General features: G+C 42.6%; 1 protein-coding gene across 2 annotated transcripts in view; it reads right to left on the bottom strand.

Moving 5' to 3' along the window:
- Positions 1 to 17,179, bottom strand: part of FGF5 (fibroblast growth factor 5) — a 72,125-nt gene extending 54,946 nt beyond the window's left edge. The window contains exons 1-2 of one of the 2 annotated variants that reach the window (XM_033941900.1): positions 16,885 to 17,179; positions 12,930 to 13,033 (exon numbers count right to left, since the gene is read on the bottom strand). In XM_033941900.1, the coding sequence (XP_033797791.1) occupies positions 12,930 to 13,033; positions 16,885 to 17,179 (399 nt within the window). Of the gene's footprint in view, positions 1 to 12,929; positions 13,035 to 16,884 lie in introns of those variants that run through there. The other variant, XM_033941982.1, reaches the window with a different exon arrangement.
- Positions 17,180 to 18,016: the final 837 nt, after the last annotated feature.

The following is an 18,016-nucleotide window of genomic DNA, read 5'->3' as shown; positions in this document are numbered from 1 at the left end:
GGGCGGGGGAGGGGCAGTCTGCCCTGGGCACAGTCTTCATAAGGGCGCGGCACCTCTCCTCCTCTCCATTCCCCCCCCCCACTCTTCTCCTTGCCGCGTTTTCATGCCCCTTGCCTTCCCCCGTACCTTTTTTTTTTTTTTACTTTCTCGGTGCAAGGTTGCTGCCCGAGTTGGCATTGGCGCTCTCTCTGACATCACTTTGGGAACCTGCACCTAGAAAGTGATGTCAAAGGATGAGCGGACATGCTGCTCATGCCAGAGAAGTTAAAAAGGTATAGGGAAAGGGAAGGGGGCAGGGGTGGTACACCAGCGCCCTGGGCGCCACTCACCCTTACTACGCCACTTACCACATTGGTACCCTCTAGGCACTTAAATGTAGGTGCCCTGTTATAGAATCAGCAAACTCATAATTGAAAAAAGTAAATAAATTGGGACATTGACGCCTATCTTCTTAGGCTTGATTCTACAAAAGATAGGCACCTATTGCATGGGGCCTAGCGGCTCCTAATACCAAAGTAGATGTGCTTAGGGGTGGAAAGTGACTTAGGAACTGCTGTGCATAATTCTCTAAAGGACTTAGACACCTATAATGTAGGCCTATAAATCCCTGGCCTACATTACAGGCGCCTAAGTTTTAAGTTAGGCACTGCTAAGCGTGATTCTGTAACTGGCATCTAAAGTGCGACTGACATGAGAAAGGCGCCTAATGGGCTGCCTATGTTTTTTAGGTGTCAATTACAGTTTCCATCTTATCCAATTAAGATTTATACAACCTCTCATAGGCACTCAAGAATGTTTCCTAAAAGAGAGCGAGTATTGAGATCAGTTTTTGTAAAGAATTTACAAGTTTTTTTCATCAGATGAGTTAATTAATATTAATTGTGCTTATGTAAATGCAAGATCTATTAGAGGTAAAGCTCGGATTATTAAGGAATGGATAATAGATCAGAACTTAACCTCTGTATTCATTTCTGAAACCTGGCTTATTTTGAATGATGATCCTGTCATTAATGATCTACTTCCACCTCATTATAAAATTATCCCCCTTTGCCGTAAGGAAAAAAGAGGTGGAGGAATTGCTCTCATATTACAAGAAGATTTTAATTTTAAAGTGCAGGATTCACTGACAATAAACAACTTAGAAATTATTTCCTGCACTCTTAATAGAACAGATGTACAGGTGCCTGGGCTCGGGCTAAAGAGTACTTTTATGAATTTATTTTGAATAATTCACTTGTGACTTCACATTGTTTATTGTTGGGTGACGTTAATCTCCATTTGGAAGTGGAATCAGATCAGGACGTAGCCGATTTTACAGCTTTTTTGTCTTTGCTCGATGACTCTCTTCCATAATTTTCATAGACTCATGTAGGAGGTCATCATCTTGACCTGGTATCATTTGCTACTAAATCGGAATTTACTTCTAAAATTTTGTTAAAGGAAGGTACCAACACCATGGTCAGACCATTTCATTTATTATTTTTCTCTGGGATGGACCAAGACATATAATTTAAAACCAAAGTTGCAAAAACAAGAAATTCTAATTAGAAAATCACCTAATCCAATTGAATTTTAGAAACGGGTAGAATTACCACCAGAAGGCACCATTTATGAATTTCCACTAGTTTGGAAAAATTCTCGCACTACTATTCTAGATGAAATTGCCCCAAACATGTAATTAAGAGACGAGCTGATGATTCTAAAAAATGGTATGATTCAGAATTATTGGGGATGAAAAAAACAGTGCATCGTTTTGAGAGAAAATGGCTAAAATCAAAATCAGTTATGGATAAAGAAAAATGGCGGAAGGAAGTTAGAAATTATAAACTACTGTTAAGGGAGAAACGAAAAGCTTTCTACTCAGCAAAAGTAGGTAATACTAGCACCGACGTAAAAAAAACAACCCTATTTCAATTAGTCAATAATGTATTCAATATGACCTAAAACAAACAATCTTTATGGTCGTCTCTACCTACATCAGAGGTACCCACACTTTTTGGGCTTGTGAGCTACTTTTAAAATGACCAAGTCAAAATGATCTACCAACAATAAAATTAAAAAAACCCACAAAGCACACTGTACGCAGAGAAAATGTTAATTATCATTTATATTCTGGCGTTTTTTTCAAAGAGATCAAGGCAGATGACTTTATGCAATGTCACTTCAGTAACAACCATACAAAAATAGATAAATATACCCCCTCCCTTTTTACTAAACTGCAATAGCAGTTTTTAGTGCAGGGAGCTGCGCTGAATGCCCTGCGCTGCTCTCAGGCTCCCTGCGCTAAAAACCGCTATTGCGGTTTAGTAAAAGGGGGCCACAGTGCAAAATATAGACAGCAGATATAAATTCTCAAAATGGCCACATTTTGATCACTAAATTGAAAATAAAATCATTTTTCCTACCTTTGTTGTCTGGACAATATTCAAATCTTGTTGGTCCCAGGCTCTGGTTGTCTTCTGATAACTTGCTTGCCATGGTCTCCTTCTTTTTTCTTTCTCTGTGCTAACCATCCATCTTCTATCTCTATCCTCCCCTTCCATTTCCCTTCCCTCCCCTGGAAGTCTGGCATCTTTCCTTTTTTTCATCTCCATCCACAGATCCACCCTTCTCAACTACCCTTTCATCGACATCTCTCCCTCCTTCCCCACCACCCCAGGGTCCACCATCTCTCCCTTTCTTTTCCCAACTACCCTCCTATCCATTATCTCTTTCCCCCCCTCCACACCATCCCTTGTGTCCAACTACTCTCCCTTTCTGTTCCTTCCCTCCTAAATCCACCAACTCTCTCCCATTCCTCTGTTTTTAGACCCATTAATTCTTCCCCCCCCAAGTTCGGCATATGCACGTCTCTTTGAACCCCCCTTCCCTCCCTCCCTCCCTCCGTCCGTGTATTTCTACACCAGGGCCCTGAAGGCTTGCACCCCTTGAAGGCCTGCCTGTCCCCCTGAAGGTCTGCACCCCCCCAAAGGCCTGCACATTCCCCCCTGACGGCCTGCACATTCACCCCTGAAGGCCTGCACTACCCCTTGAAAGCCTGCCCCTGACCACCCCGCTCCCCGGAAGCCCTGTGTGTTCCTCCCTGCCCTCCCACATCCATTTACCTAATTCCTGCAGGGAGCAGCCTGCAGAGAGGATCGCTGCCCCGATCCTGCCTCTGGCTCAGAGGAGGGGCGGGACCGCGGCAGCTCCTGAGGCCAATGGCAATCTGCAAGAATTGCTAAAGTACAGGGAGGCCAGGGAGAAAGCCGGATGTCGCCCAGCGGCAGCTGCTCGCCCAACGGCTACAGCAAGATATGGGCCAACCCCAAACTCTCCGTGGAGAGCAATGAGGGCAAGCTGCCCTGTGCGGACTACATCAACATGTCCCCAGCCAGCGGCTCCATGACCAGCACCCCTCCCGATTGCTACCTAAACCCGACTCCCTTCCCCGCTCCTTCAAGCACATCCATCGCCAGAAGGACGAGAGCGCGTTACACCCCTCTGCTGCCTGCTCTGCACCGAGGACTCCTCTTCCTCCTCCACCAGCAGCAGCAGCCTGGGAGGCCTGGAGGGAGGCGGGGACTGAACGAGCTGACTTTTGATTGGCCTGCGTTCTTCAAGAGGCGGGCCAGTCAGGAGGGGAAAAAACAGAAGGGAAGGGAACCTGGCTCTGCAAACGACTGGGGTTGCTTGAGTGATCGACCGGTCGATCGCGATCGACGTATTGGGCACCCCTGACCTACATCAAATGATTTAGCGAATTTCTTTAGCTCCAAGGTTTTGCATCTGAGATCTTCATGCATACCTTGCTTAAGGAACTTTGATTCCTATTTAAGTATGAATGAAGATGAGGTCCAGGCAGATTTACATTGGTCCACATTCGAAAGTCCGAACTGGAATGATTTTTCTAAATTATTTCATAAATATGCAAAATCATATTGCATATTAGATTCCTGTCCTTCAGACCTTATGGTAGCCGCACCTTTAAGTTTCAAATTGAAACTATTAGAGTGGCTATCTAATTCTTTGGAAACAGGAAAGTTCCCACATGAGGAAGGCAATATAATCATTACTCCAATAACTAAAAACAGTAAAGAATCTATTTCATTACCATCTAATTATAGACCGGTTGCATCAATTCCCTTTTTTGTAAAAATCATGGAGGGTTTGGTCCAAATTCAGCTATCAAAGTACCTTGAAAACTCTTTACTTCACGATTCTCAGTTGGGCTTTAAATCCCATTTCAGTAATGAAACAGTGTTGGCTACACTGTTTAGACCATCTAAATAGTTTACTGAGTAAGGGCAGTAATGCCTTGGTTCTTCAGTTTAATCTGAGTAGCGCCTTTGACTTGGTGGACCACACCAAGTTATTGGCCTGTTTAGACGTTTTAGGATTACAAGGCAATGTTCTCTCATGGTTAAAGCATTTCTAGAATCTAGACTTTACCAGGTTAAGTTTAATAATCAGTTTTCCAATATTTGGAAAAATCCGTATGGAGTCCCTCAGGGCTCCCCACTTTCTCCAACACTATTCAACGTGTATTTGTCCTCCTTGGATCTTCATTTGAGTAATTTGGCCTTAAAGCTGTTCAGCTGTGATGATGATATTACCATCATTATCTCTTATACCAAAGCTTTGTCCCATATTACACATATGATTGAGTCTGTACTGAAATTGCTGGATTCATGGATGCAGGAATTTAAGCTTAAATTAAATCATGATAAAACTAAGTTCTTTGTTGCATCACTGCAAAAAATTTCCCATGAACCATCAATCAGTATAGACTCAACTCTGAATATAATTCAACCAGCGATTAAAATATTGGGAGTTGTTCTTGATCAGCATCTGGCCATGAAAAAACAGATAAATGTTGTGGTACAAAAGGGCTATTATACTTTATGGAAGTTGAGTACCATAAGACCGTATTTTGAATTTTCAGTTTTTAAACTTCTGGTTGAGTCTTCTTGATTACCGCAACAGTGTCTATTTGACAAGTACAGTACTAAGAACGATATGATCAGACTTAGATTGATTCAGAATATGGCGGTCAGGTTGATCTATGGCTTGAAGAAGTATGACCATGTAACACCTGTTCTACCGTGAGTTGCACTGGCTTTCGATGGAGGCTCAAGTTTGGGTTGTCTTTGCTATAATGTATGTATGGTACTGTTCCACTTTATATGGCCGATAGATTTTTTTATGGCATTTTATAAGTATAATAGAAGATCACATGCCCTGTTCATTTTTCCATCCGTTCAGGGTTGTAAAAGCAAAAAATTTATTGATCATATACTAGCATTTCAGGCACCATCATATGATAAAGAATTTCGACCGTTGTTGCTTACAGCTTGTTCTTATAAACATTTTCAAAATATCTGGCTAATTAGTTCTACTGTGTCTCTTTTGTTGTTTTTGTATAATCTTGTAAACCGCATTGAACTTATGGTTACGCGGTCTAGAATAGAAAATGACACGGTGGATGTTACCCGCGGCTAGCCAGGGGTAACCCGCCAAAATGGTGGAGGGGGGAAAGGTGCTCACCGCAGGTACGGGGACTAGGCCATCCACCGCCCCGTGGAGCGGTGAATGGCCTTGTCCCTGCAGTTAAGGGAGGGAATGCGTGCGGTCACCGATCGCGCGCGGCCCCCTCCCTCCTTCCTATCCACTCACCTGAATCTATTTATCTCCCTCCCTCCCCCTTACCTTCGCGGCGCTTTAAGGTTTCAGTCTTGTTGAAAGCTGCCGGCGCATACATGCAGTTGCATGTGTGTGTGGGTGGAAGCTTCTCATCTGACGCAACTTCCAGTTGCGTCAGTGGAGAAGCTTCCGCCCACACATGCACGCAACTGCACGAACACTCTGGCGGCTTTTAACAAGACTGAAACATTAAAATGTGCCATGAAGGTAAGGGGGGGGGGAGGGAGGGAGATGCACGGACAGCGCGAGGGGTGCCAGAGGGAAGGGTGGATGCTGCTGGGATGGGGCGGTGAAGGGGACGATAGTCCGGTGATGGGGCAGTGATGGGGACAGATTTTTTTCCCCCGTGTCATTCTCTAGTCTAGAAGCACGATGTTATGTTATGTTACAGAATCTGGTCCTTATGGAATGGCCTTCTTACAGTATAACTGTAATTTTGGATTGCAGGAATAGCAAAATGTACAAGGAATCTTTAAAAAGTTTCCGCACTTTTATTTTCTTAAACCCTATTTCTTAAACCCCCCCCCCCCCCCCCTTTTACAAACCCTTAGCAGTTTTCAGTGCCGGCTACAGAGGTATCAGCTCCAATGCTCACAAGAATTCTATGAGCATCACAACTGTTACTGCTACGGCCGGCGCTAAAAACCGCAATATGGTTTTGTAAAAAAAAGGGGGAGGGGAGGTAAATATCTTAAAAGCAAATTACATCACTTTTCCACATAATCACCCTGTTTTGCTTGCCTGACTATTCACAGGGCATTCTACGACACACCCTCTTACCTTTTCCTGCTCCTATCATTTTTCACGAAAACGTGAAAGTGCAGAAACTTTTTGAAGAGCCCTTGTACTTTCGTCTGCGCTATATGTTCTGACCATCACCCACGTTGCCTCATCTCTCTCCTGGAACTGTGTGAATGAGTCTGAGTGGCATGAACCCCGCAACATGTTTATATCATCTAAAATGGAATTCAAATAAATTTGCACTTAGCTCTGCTGGTCTTTTCTAACACTGAGGCATAAGGTATTGGCTGAAACAAGAGGAGAGTCTGTGCTGGCTAATATACAAGTGTCATCATCGTTGGCATGAACCATCTCTCTGGTGGTGATGGAGTGGGCTATTTTCACACAGCCACCTCACATCTCCACCCTGCACAATCTGTACTGGCGAGCCTGCAAACCAATTTTCAAAAGGAGACTCCCTGTGGAGTTTCTCTTTGAAAATCCCAGGGCAGCAGAGATTCTTTTTTTCTCTCCATAATGTTGCAGATGCATCATGTACTGGCAAATAGAGAATGACACGGGGACAGATTTTTCCCCGTTCCCACAGGTACTCAATTTCCCCCGTGAGTTTTGTTGCTGTCACTGCCTCATACCTGTAAGCTCTGCATAACCGCACAAGCCTTGGACACTTATGATTTTAAAGTGTTTGAGGCTTGTGCAGATGAGGATAGAGTTTGTAGGAATGGGGCAGGGACAGGAAAAGAACTCTTTGGGATGGGAAAATCAGTTCCTGCAGGATGGGGAAAAATTTGTCCCCGTGTCATTCTCCACTGGCAAATAACACATGTGGATTCCAAATTAAAATACCCATATGTAGCTCACCCATTGTCCTATTCCTATCTATAGTGCCACTGCTTCTCCCTGCACGGGAAGGTGGGCACATTTTAAAGTTGCTGTTTTTGGGTTTTTTAAAATTATAAGTAAAACCCCATTTACCCTTGGAAAGCTCTTTAAAATAATTTGAAAAAATATGCTGAAAACAACACAAGACCAAATATAAAAGAGACACTAAACTGCAATTAGATTATTTCAGATTTAAACGCTTATTAAAAAAAAAACCTAGCACTGTAAAATGTGCCCGAATGTTAATGTTTTAAGATTGGCTATTCCTATGCAGTTTTAGTGCTTCACATTTATTTTTATTGTAATTGCCAGATTGTCTTTATGGTTTATTATAATTGTCTCTTTCTTTTATTGCCTGTATGCTATGTTTGTTATTGTGCTTTGTATTTTTAAAGAGTTTTTGCTACTATTGGTCATCACCTTAAACTCTTCTGGAAGGTGGTAAATAAATCAAGACAAATATATATTTTTGGCAAGGACAAACTGTTCTGCTTGTGGTGAGCTATGCCACGGAGTGCTATTACTATAGCAATTTAGCCCTCCGTGGAAAACACAATAAAAGTACTTTGGTATATATTTTTAATTAGGCACTTCTAAAATTGCAGTTTTCAATGAAAGAATAGCACTGGAGCTCCGACTGAGCAGTGAAGCTATTCACCTTCGATGAGCTGGTAAAAGGAGTCCTGGATTGCTACCAGATAGGAAGGAAGGCACTGTCCTGTCTAGCTTCACTCAACGTGTGTTTACAACTAGTGGTAAAATGAAACAGAAGGGCTCAGAACAAGGGTGTCAAAGTCCCTCCTTGAGGGCCGCGATCCAGTCGGGTTTTCAGGATTTTCCCAGTGAATATGCATGGATTTTCTATTTGCATGCACTGCTTTCATTGTATGCTAATAGATCTCATGCATATTCATTGGGGAAATCCTGAAAACCCGACTGGATTGCGGCCCTCGTGGAGGGACTTTGACACCCCTGGCTCAGAATAAACTGAGAGAGCCCAGTTAGGCTGGGAATTATTTGGCTGCGTCCCATCCTGCCTCTGCAAGAGCCTGCAACCTTCGATCTCTCAGCACCCGTCTTCAGTAAACGGGCGAGGAGGAATGAGTTCTCTGTAAACTGTGACTTCACGGCCTGCTTTTAAAGTGATAAATGATACAGGCCCAGATTATTAGAGGTATCGCTCGCTAAGAACACAGCTTTTGCCCAGGAGGCATGGTCTAATCGACAAAGATTAAATGCCGAAACTTTCTCAGTCCAGAGGAATTTTTCTCATGCTTTGGTTTATCTCAAAAGTCTAACACAAGCACTCCTTGTGAGTTACCTATTAGCAATTTTCATACCTTTAAAAAACAACAACAACATTACATTTAGAGGTTATTTTCAAGATTTTACTTCTGTGATGTAAAATTATAGTTTGTATGGATTTGATACTGCCTAAGCAGCTTACATACAAAAATTTCATATACAAATTGACAAACTTTAAAATTGCCTATCAGTTTTGACCCTCTTATTTCTGTCTTTAAACCCAGTTTAGCTTAATACATCTTCTATACCCCTCTCTCAGGGATACTATCAAGGCAGTTTATAAGGGGATAATTCTCAGCTAGGGTTCAGGCTTTTATCAGGCCTAAACAAACACAGTGCCACGCTATTTTGCCCTAGCCCTCAGTTTGTAAATGAGCACCTTTGTTTTAAGAGGAGGGTTCATAGACAACGGCGCGAAAGACAAAAGCGCGCGCCGACAATTGAGTGCAGCGTGCGCCACCGCGCCGCTCTAAATTACAGTTTTTAGGGGCTCCGACGGGGGGTTTTGTTGGGGAACCCCCCCAGTTTACTTAATAGACATCGCGCCGGCGTTATGGAGGGTTTGGGGGCTTGTAACCCTCCACATTTTACTGTAAACTGAACTTTTTCCCTAAAACCAGGGAAAAAGTGAAGTTTTCAGTAAAATGTGGGGGGTTACAACCCCCCACACCCCCCACAACGCAGCGCGATGTCTATTAAGTAAAGTGGGGGGTTCCCCCCCACGCCCCCCCGTCGGAGCACTAAAAACAGTAATTTAGAGCGGCACGGTGGCGCGCGCTGCGCTCAATTGTCTGGGCGTGCCTTTGTCCCGGCGCGCTTTTGACCTGACACCAAGAGGAGTCTTTATGTTCTTTGGGGCAGTGCACGGTTTTTGTGGGTGCAGAACCAGTGCTAGACATGCAGGGCACAAATTTGGAAGGGGGCTCCAAAGTTTGCCAGCGGGCTATGCCTTCTTGCCATTGCTCTGTTTGCACTCTTCCCTCCTAATACGGAGCTTGTATGTGTACCTATGAGTATGGATGTGTGTTTGCATGCATATATGTATATGTGTGTATGTATGTGCACATGTTTTGTGTGCATGTGCAAATGTATGCATGGTATATAATGTTTTGACTGCACTTACAGACTTCCCTTGTGATTTGATTTTTTTTTTTTCAATGCTTGAGGTTGATTTCGGAGCCCACTGCATTTATTAACGCTGCTAATAAATCTCATAAATGAGGTCCTTTAACCATACAAAAAACTGTTTCAACTCTTAAAAAAGAAGAATATATGTATGTGCAAAAAAAAAAAAAAAAATCCAATCTTTCTTACTTTCCATATGTAAAAGAAAGTGACAATAAAAAAGGTGAACTTTTACAGTTTGGATGCCCTACTGGAATTTATCATAGCTATCTTTCCATCCGTCCATCTGTCACGCACATATACATTCCTTCCCAATACAAGAACCTGCAGGCTTCAGCTTAGAAACAGGAAAAAAAACAAAACCCCTGATGCAACCCTCTTCGAAAACTGATGCTTATTAAATACTGGAAAATCACCACTGTCCCAGGTTCAGTGTCATGGGGGTGGAGGAGGATTAATAGAGATGGAGGAATTGAAGGAGGGGAGAAGAGGAAAGAGAAACAGCTGGGAATGGTCTGCTTGAAGGGAAACCGCTGAAAAACACGTATTGTAGGGGGAAATTCTATATATGGTGCCTAAACAATTGATGCCAAAAAAAAGTGCTATTCTATAAGCCATGCTTAAAATTAGAAAAAGTTTAGAGAATAGTGCCTAATTTTAGGTAAAGTAATTACTTGTATGCATTATAATAGATCTCATTTCTTTTCAGTATGATAAATATTAATACTAATAGCATGTGGGTTACCGTTCTGTACAAAACCTGCATGTCCTTGAAGCATGACATTGAAAGCTAGGCCTGTGCAAGCAAAATATTTTTTGTGCCTTTTAAGTGTCCTTTCATTTTTACCGGTTTTTTTTTTTCATTTTGTTTAGCACACTCTAAAATAAAACATTTGCATCTCTTCTTGATACCAATTAACAACTTTCTTAACTTCTACTAAAGATCCGCAGGGTTTCCTCTCCATCAAAAAAATCACAAAGACTAGGGGACACTGGATGAAGTTACAAACTTTTAAAACCAACAGGAGGAAATGTTTTTTTCACTCAGAGAATAGTGAAGCTCTGGAACGCGCTGCCAGAGGTTGTGGTAAGAGCGGTTAATGCAGCTGGCTTTAAGAAAGGTTTGGACAAGTTCCTGGAGGAAAAGTCCATATTCTGTTATTGAGAAAGACATGGGGGAAGCCACTGCTTGTCCTGGATCGGTAGCATGGAATGTTGCTACTATTTGGGGTTTTGTCAGGTACAGTGACCTGGATTGGCCACCGTGAAGACGAGATACCGGGCTAGATGTACCATTGGTTGACCCTGTAAGGCTATTCTTATGTTCTTATGCTTGAGTTAGAGTGGACTGGCATGATCCTCAGTCATTCAAGCCCCCACCAGTACCTTAATGTGAAACTTGAAACTTCATAATGGTGCCATCTGACCCAAAGCAGTGACACTTTGGAGTATGGCACTAGTGGGGCAGGAGCAACTGGTGATCACTCCTATCTTATTTTGGATTAGGAAAGAGAAGGCACCCAAAGGGTTGAGTGGATGGGAGGAAACCTAGCTGGGGGTGTGAGACGGGCTTTTGTTCTGCTGGTGTTAATCATTCTAGTTTTCTTGTTTAGATTTCTTTAACAAACTGTGTGATGTCACAATCTGAAATATTCTTAAAAAAAACAACTCAGATTGAGAAAACCAATTTACAGACTTAATTGCATGTTGAAACGGCTCTCAAAGCTGCACAGTAGCCCTGAACAGGTATCAGAGCAATGCAAACCACCTGGATGTTTATTTTGGTGTAATTTATTATGTTTGAACTAGGTTTATTATATGCTTCCCGATAAACATCTACCGTATGTCATGCTAGGCCAGTCATAGCCTCCCATGTACTATGAGAGAATTTCTGAGGGCTTTAAAAATATCACCAAAAGAAAACAAGCCTTCACCGAGATCCCAATGTGGGTCATCCTTTAAAATATATTGATATAGCCTACTTTAAAATAATATATAATCTTTTGTCTCATTATGAAGCTAGATCATGGGGACGAAAATATTCACAGCTATTTCTGTAGGCAAATCTGTGTTTCACCTGCCGAAATGAGCTGCTTGAAAATTCGCCACTCTCAGTACAAAAATTAAACGCATCTACCTTGCGCTTCAAATTCCCTGCAGTGCCTCACACGGTGAGAACACATTGCTACCTCCCCAGTTGTTATTTCCCTGCTGTGCTTAGGTCACAGCAGGGAAATAACAAATGACATCGACATTTTGGAAATCTACTGACGATGTTTCCAAGGACAAAAGTAGCCATAGAAAAAAACCCAAGCCCAAATCTTCATGGATACTTTGCCTGGAACAATAAACAAATCAGTAATACCCCCGGTGCATTCACTGGCCAAAGGAGGACAGGAGAGGTTTAAACCCCCCCCCCCCCCAAAAGCCTCTCCTTGCCCGTCTCATCAACAGGGACAGTTTAATTATTGCCCCCTAAATAGTAAAATCTACTAATGAATCTACTAATATAATTCAGCTGATCTGTCTCTGTTTGGGACATACCGCAATCCTCCAGATGCAGAACAACCCTGTGGGGTGATCTATGTCACCAGGACAGTCCTACCGGCCACAGGAATGGACCTAGGTACTATAGAAACCAGGTTGTACAGAAGAAAATGTGGAACAAGATCCTGGACTTCCAAGAGTTTAAAATTGTACAATTTATCACAATGTACTAAAAGTCAAACTCATTGCTCTTACACTGTTGGAATGAGTTTGACTTTTAGTACATTGTGATAAACTTTACCATTTTAAACTCTTGGAAGTCCAGGATCTGGTTCCACATTTTCTTCTTCTGTACAACCCTGTTTGGGACATAAACATTTATGATGAAAGAAGCCGTACAGATGAAAATCTGAGACCAATTTCTATATTCAGAAATAAACAATACTTCTTTGGTTTTCCAATCAACATTTCCCCCATTCGTAAATGCAAATAATTCAAAATATAATTTTCCTAATACACAATGCAGTCTGGATTTCAGTAGAAGATCATCTCATACATGTTAAGCATAAGAAACGTGTTTTTGTTTTGTTTTTAAATTTCCCCAGTTCAGCTTTAAATTTGATTTCTGTTATGAATGTCTTTTTTATTACAATGTTCTTGTATTTGGTTAATTTATATGCAGCTTTATAAGAATAATGTTTACTTACACTTGCGTGGAGCTTTCCTTTTCTTGACATGGCTAAAAATTTGTTGCTGAAAACTCCTCGTATTCCTACAATCCCTTGAGAGACAGCAAACATCTCCAATGCACCTAGGAGGACAGAAATCTCAAAATCAAACACAGCTCTAAACTCGTTGTGATCAATACAGCCGCCTCTTTCCTGTGTCCGGGGTGTTTATATCTGAGTAACTTTACTCCCCATCTCTCCACTCCATAGCTTTGGGTTTGGTTTTCTCTAAATCCCGGCTTAGGATATGAATGGGGAGCTCCTGAAACTGTTATTTCTTTTCCTCAGCTGGGAAATGCAAGGAGGTCTTCCTCTGGCATATATATATATATATATATATATATATATATATATAAAGTATATAGTATATATATAGTATAGTATATATAAAGTATATAGTATATATATAGTATATATATATATACTATATACTATATAGTATATATATACTGGTTAGAGAGCCTTATATATAGTATATACTTATATATACTGGTTAGAGAGCCTTAGCACATTTCTGATGCCAAGAGATTGTCGTAATTTCTGTGTGATAACTGCCAATAGAAACTTAATTTTTATTTTTTTGGTAAGCGAATGCTATACTATATATATATATATATATATATATATATATATATACATACTACATATACTATATAGTACTATATATACTATATAGTATATATATATATATATATATATATATATAAAGTATAGCATTCGCTTACCAAAAAATAAAAATTAAGTTTCTATTGGCAGTTATCACACAGAAATTACGACAATCTCTTGGCATCAAAAATGTGCTAAGGCTCTCTAACCAGTCGAACAGAGTGGTGTAAATATAATATGTGACAGCTGATGCTGGCTATGAATTATGCATGCGCTAGATTATGAAAAATATATGCATATAAGCAATCTGCACATGTATCACCAGAAAAAAAAACACCCTTCCTCGGTCCTAAAAGGGGATTGATTTTTATGTGCCTAGGAGAGAGATCCGTGCAGCATCCTTTAACGGTCAATGATGATCCCTGCCTCCGGGAAACCTTGTTTTTGTTTTTAGACAGCTCGGTTAAAAGTTCACCGCTCGTACCTATTACTCATAGCAGTTCACAAATGGAAGTGGATCAGCAGTTCAAAAATGGGGCTTGACGAGGCGTTGAACCGAACCGGTATCAGGAAAAGCACATGGGAGAGATTTTTCACCCCCGATTTAGATTTTATGCTTTCCCCACCTCCCCCCCCCCCCCCCCTGCGGATGGAATGCCTTTTGACGGCTCTTCAAGAAGTTTAGTATTAATAATACCTGAATAAACTCATGTAAACCGTTCTGAGCTCTCCTGGGAGAACGGTATAGAAAATTGAATATATAAATAAATAAAATAATAATATACAGCTATACTTAAAAATGGCTTTTTATCTCAGAGCTTTCCTTTATTCAAGAATCATCAAAGTGAAGTGCTCAAGGGTTGTTGTTTTTTTTTAAATTCCTCATTCATAAACCATCAGCCACTTAAAAACATTTGAGCCCGGTTTCTCAGCTTGCAGCACCAGGTCCTGCAGGAGGGAGAGAAATTAAGGCTGGGGAAGCAGCAGCCCCTGGAGCTGATGCCGGCAACACCGGTGGGTGGGACGAGAAGCCACCGAATCGGCAGGGAGCAGGCTGCCGGGACACGAGGATCCCTCCGCTGCAGATCTTGGCTTCTAGGTGGCTTTTGAAGAAGCCCAGGCTTCAGAGAGGGCCCAGAGCTCCGATGCCGCTCCCGGGCGCTACTGCACCTGCCACTTCCAGGGGAAGAAGAATCTTCCGGGACTGAGGTGGAAGCGCTCGCGCTACACAGCCGGGCACTTAGGTCTCTTCAGCAGGTCTCTAAAGAGGAAGGGGGATTATTGTTTACTGAACGGTTACTTTATTATGTCTCCATGGGTGGTACGGCATACAGCAGTGTTTATATGGGACTAATTAACTCCCTGACCATATTATTAAATGTTCAATAATTATTGGGTTATCGGGATAGTCTATGTTTCTGTGTTTTATTGAATAATTATTGGGTGGGGGGTGGGGAGGAGAAAATGGTTGGTTATGCATATTTATAAGTTGAATGTGATTTTATTAACTTATTATATGATATATATTTGTGTATTGCACTTTTGAAGTTTAGAAAATCAATAAAGAATTAAAAATTAAATTAAAATAAAATAAATATATATATATATATTTTACCTAAAAAAAAATATGTTGCCTTAATTTTCTTCCCGCTTTTCAGTACTGCGGCCTTTGTTTCTGTATAGCAGGGATAATTCAGCCCTCTTTAGTAACGTGGATGCGCCATGGCTGAGCAGTAATAATGTATAATTAATTCTCTTATCCATTGCTTCACTGTTGCCAGAAATTAGAATGCGCTGTGAAAAAGTAGCTTCCAAAACAAAACCGCCCCCCTCCCTACAACCACAAAAAAGATCCAACCAAACAAAACCCCCTCCCAAGTGTTATATATTCTTAAAGAAAAAAAGTATGCTGGGGTAATAATACGAGGGGCCGCTGAAAAGTGCTCAGCCCAACCAAGGAGAGAAAGATGTGGAGCCAGGAGACTTGGGAAGTTATTCCACACTTTTTGTTTCGTTTCATATCATGAAACGAAAAGTGTGGAATAGCTTGTAAGTTTCATGGCTCCACATCTTTCTCTTCTTGGTTGGGCTGAGCACTTTTCAGCGGCCCCTCGTAAGCGAGTAGCTGACAAAATACAATAAAAAAGGGGAAGGGGGCAGGTAAGGGTTTAAAAACAAATCTACAGCAAGAAAAATCCGGGAATCGATTCTAATCCGCCAGACCTGGAAAACAAGTTGTGAGCTCCTTGTTTTCGAAAATGTGGCAAGAACCTTCCTAAACCTGCAAAATTGTGACCGATATTTTCAGTCTTTGCTCCCAGCGTCAACCTATCATGCCAAGATCCAAAGAAATTTGTGACTGAAATTGGCATAATGCCCTTTCCAGAAGTTTCCTTTTGGATGGCACGGAAGAAAGATTAGATGAAGGGCAGTTTCGGAATACAGTACTTGTTTTTTCCTCCATAATTGTCTTACAACTTTCCCAGGAGGATGGCAATCCATACATCTTCTAAAAGTACGCTTGGTTTTCCTGTAAAGTGAGGGATTTCTGGTAGGCTTGGTTCTTCAGTCCTACCTGCATTTTCTTGAGGGAAGTGTCAGTCCACTTTTAAAGGTAATAAATATGACATAAAGCAAACTAAAGAAAAGATAAGATATCTTTTCTTTTCTTTTTTTGGAGTAACAATACATTTTTTATGAGGTTTGGAAAGCAACTCTTCTTCAGACCAGAAATTCAGAAAGCAAATCCTGATTTTCGGTGTTTGTGTTGTCTGTGTGTTATTTGCTGAAAAGTGATGAGATTGCATCTGCTTTTTCTTCAAAATACTGGTTTGACTGGCAAATTGGAACTTGGTTTTTTTTTTTGAAAGCACTTACGATTCAGGGGCACTTTTTCTCTCTATTAATAAGCTGGCCGAATTTTAATTTTCCGTGCAGGGGGGTCGGCCCTCCCCACAAAGCTCAAGAACCCTCCTGCACTCAAGTAAACCATCTGCCCGTCTGAGCTGTCGGATTTTACCTGCAGCCGCCACAGAGCAGAAAATCGGTATTTTCTGTGCATCTTTCGGCCGAAACCGAGAGAAAATAAAACGGAACCCAGTGAGAGGAAGGAAGGGGAAAACATTAAAGCTAGAAAAAACAACGTTCTCCTGTTTATCCCATCACTCTGTTCTAAGGTTAGTTGTTTGAAGGGGGGGGGGTAACATTTCAACCATGATGCCCGCAGTTTCGGCAGCTCCTATTAAAAGCGCTCCGAAAAGCTTGGCGCTCTGATTTTTTTTTTATTCCCTGCTGGACCAATGGAAGTGTCTTGGGGAAAGCAACTTACTCAAAGGACTGGCTTCGTGGGAGCCGTTGACTTGGCCGCCGGGGTAGATCTGCAGATGAAAGCCGATGCCCACCGTGCAGTAGAGGCTCCCCGTCCGGCGCCCCGCCGGACTCCACCGGAGGCTGCCCCCGCCGCCCCTAAGAGCCGCCGAGGAGGAGGAAAACCGAATCTGCGGAGCGCTGCTTCGGCCTCGGGCTCTCGCTCCCGGTGACCCTTTGGGGGCCGGGCGCTCTTCCTCTGCCCGGGCGACAAGGATCAGGTGGCTGAAGAGGAGAAGCAGTAAGGGCCGGCTCATTCTTCCGGCGGGAGGGGTCCCGAGGGCATTTTGCTGCTCCCTTGTCCCCGCTGCAATTGACTTGGGGGGGGGGGTGTCTGTGCTTAGGGGACACTCGGGTGCAGGCAAGCGCTTGAGTGCGGGGACCGACGGTGCTAATAGAGCCCCCGAGTGCTCCGAGATCTTAAGACGGCGGGTTGATCTCGCTGCTCGACGCTCTTTGCTGGGTCGGGGTAGCTTCTTCTTTAAGCAGAGACCCTGGGGAATGACCCTGGGAGAAGCTGGCAGGTGCCACCCTCCAAATCTGCTCTGTCGGTGCCACACCGGTGATGGTGGCAGCTGCCTGGGGCAGACCCAGATGCGTCTTCTCGGTGCGGTGTGAGGATAAACTGTAAGGGGGGGGGGGGATCGTTCCTAGCAGAGAGAAAACGGGGTCCCGGGAGAGGCGTCGGAAATGGTCACGGAGTGGAGGAAATCCGGAACTAACAGGCCTTGGTTTCCAGCAACCCCCTTGCTCTCCAGAGATGTCCAGTGCGTTAAGGCTATAAGCAGCTTGGCACTAGAGAACAAGGGCCGGAATTGTCAGCCAGGCTATCTGGGGGCAGGAATCTAAACGTTCTCGGCTTTTGGGGAGTGAAAGAATATTTAAGATTTCCTTTTTGGCGGCTAACAGAAATGTGTACCTGGTTCTACTCATAAATGCTTGGAATTTGAATAACAGTGGGATCTGGAAAGGCCCGGTTGACCCCTACTCCCACCTCCTACGTTTCTACCCCACCCATTAGCCTCCTGACATACCCCATGTAATAATACCCCTTGCAATGAACATAATATAATCAAACATGAACACTCTCTTTG

The sequence above is a fragment of the Geotrypetes seraphini genome, chromosome 1 (assembly GCF_902459505.1).
Source record: "Geotrypetes seraphini chromosome 1, aGeoSer1.1, whole genome shotgun sequence".
In the NCBI taxonomy this organism is placed as follows: domain Eukaryota; kingdom Metazoa; phylum Chordata; class Amphibia; order Gymnophiona; family Dermophiidae; genus Geotrypetes; species Geotrypetes seraphini.
Note: the sequence above shows the minus strand (reverse complement) of the source record. Positions and strands in the feature narration are given on the sequence as shown.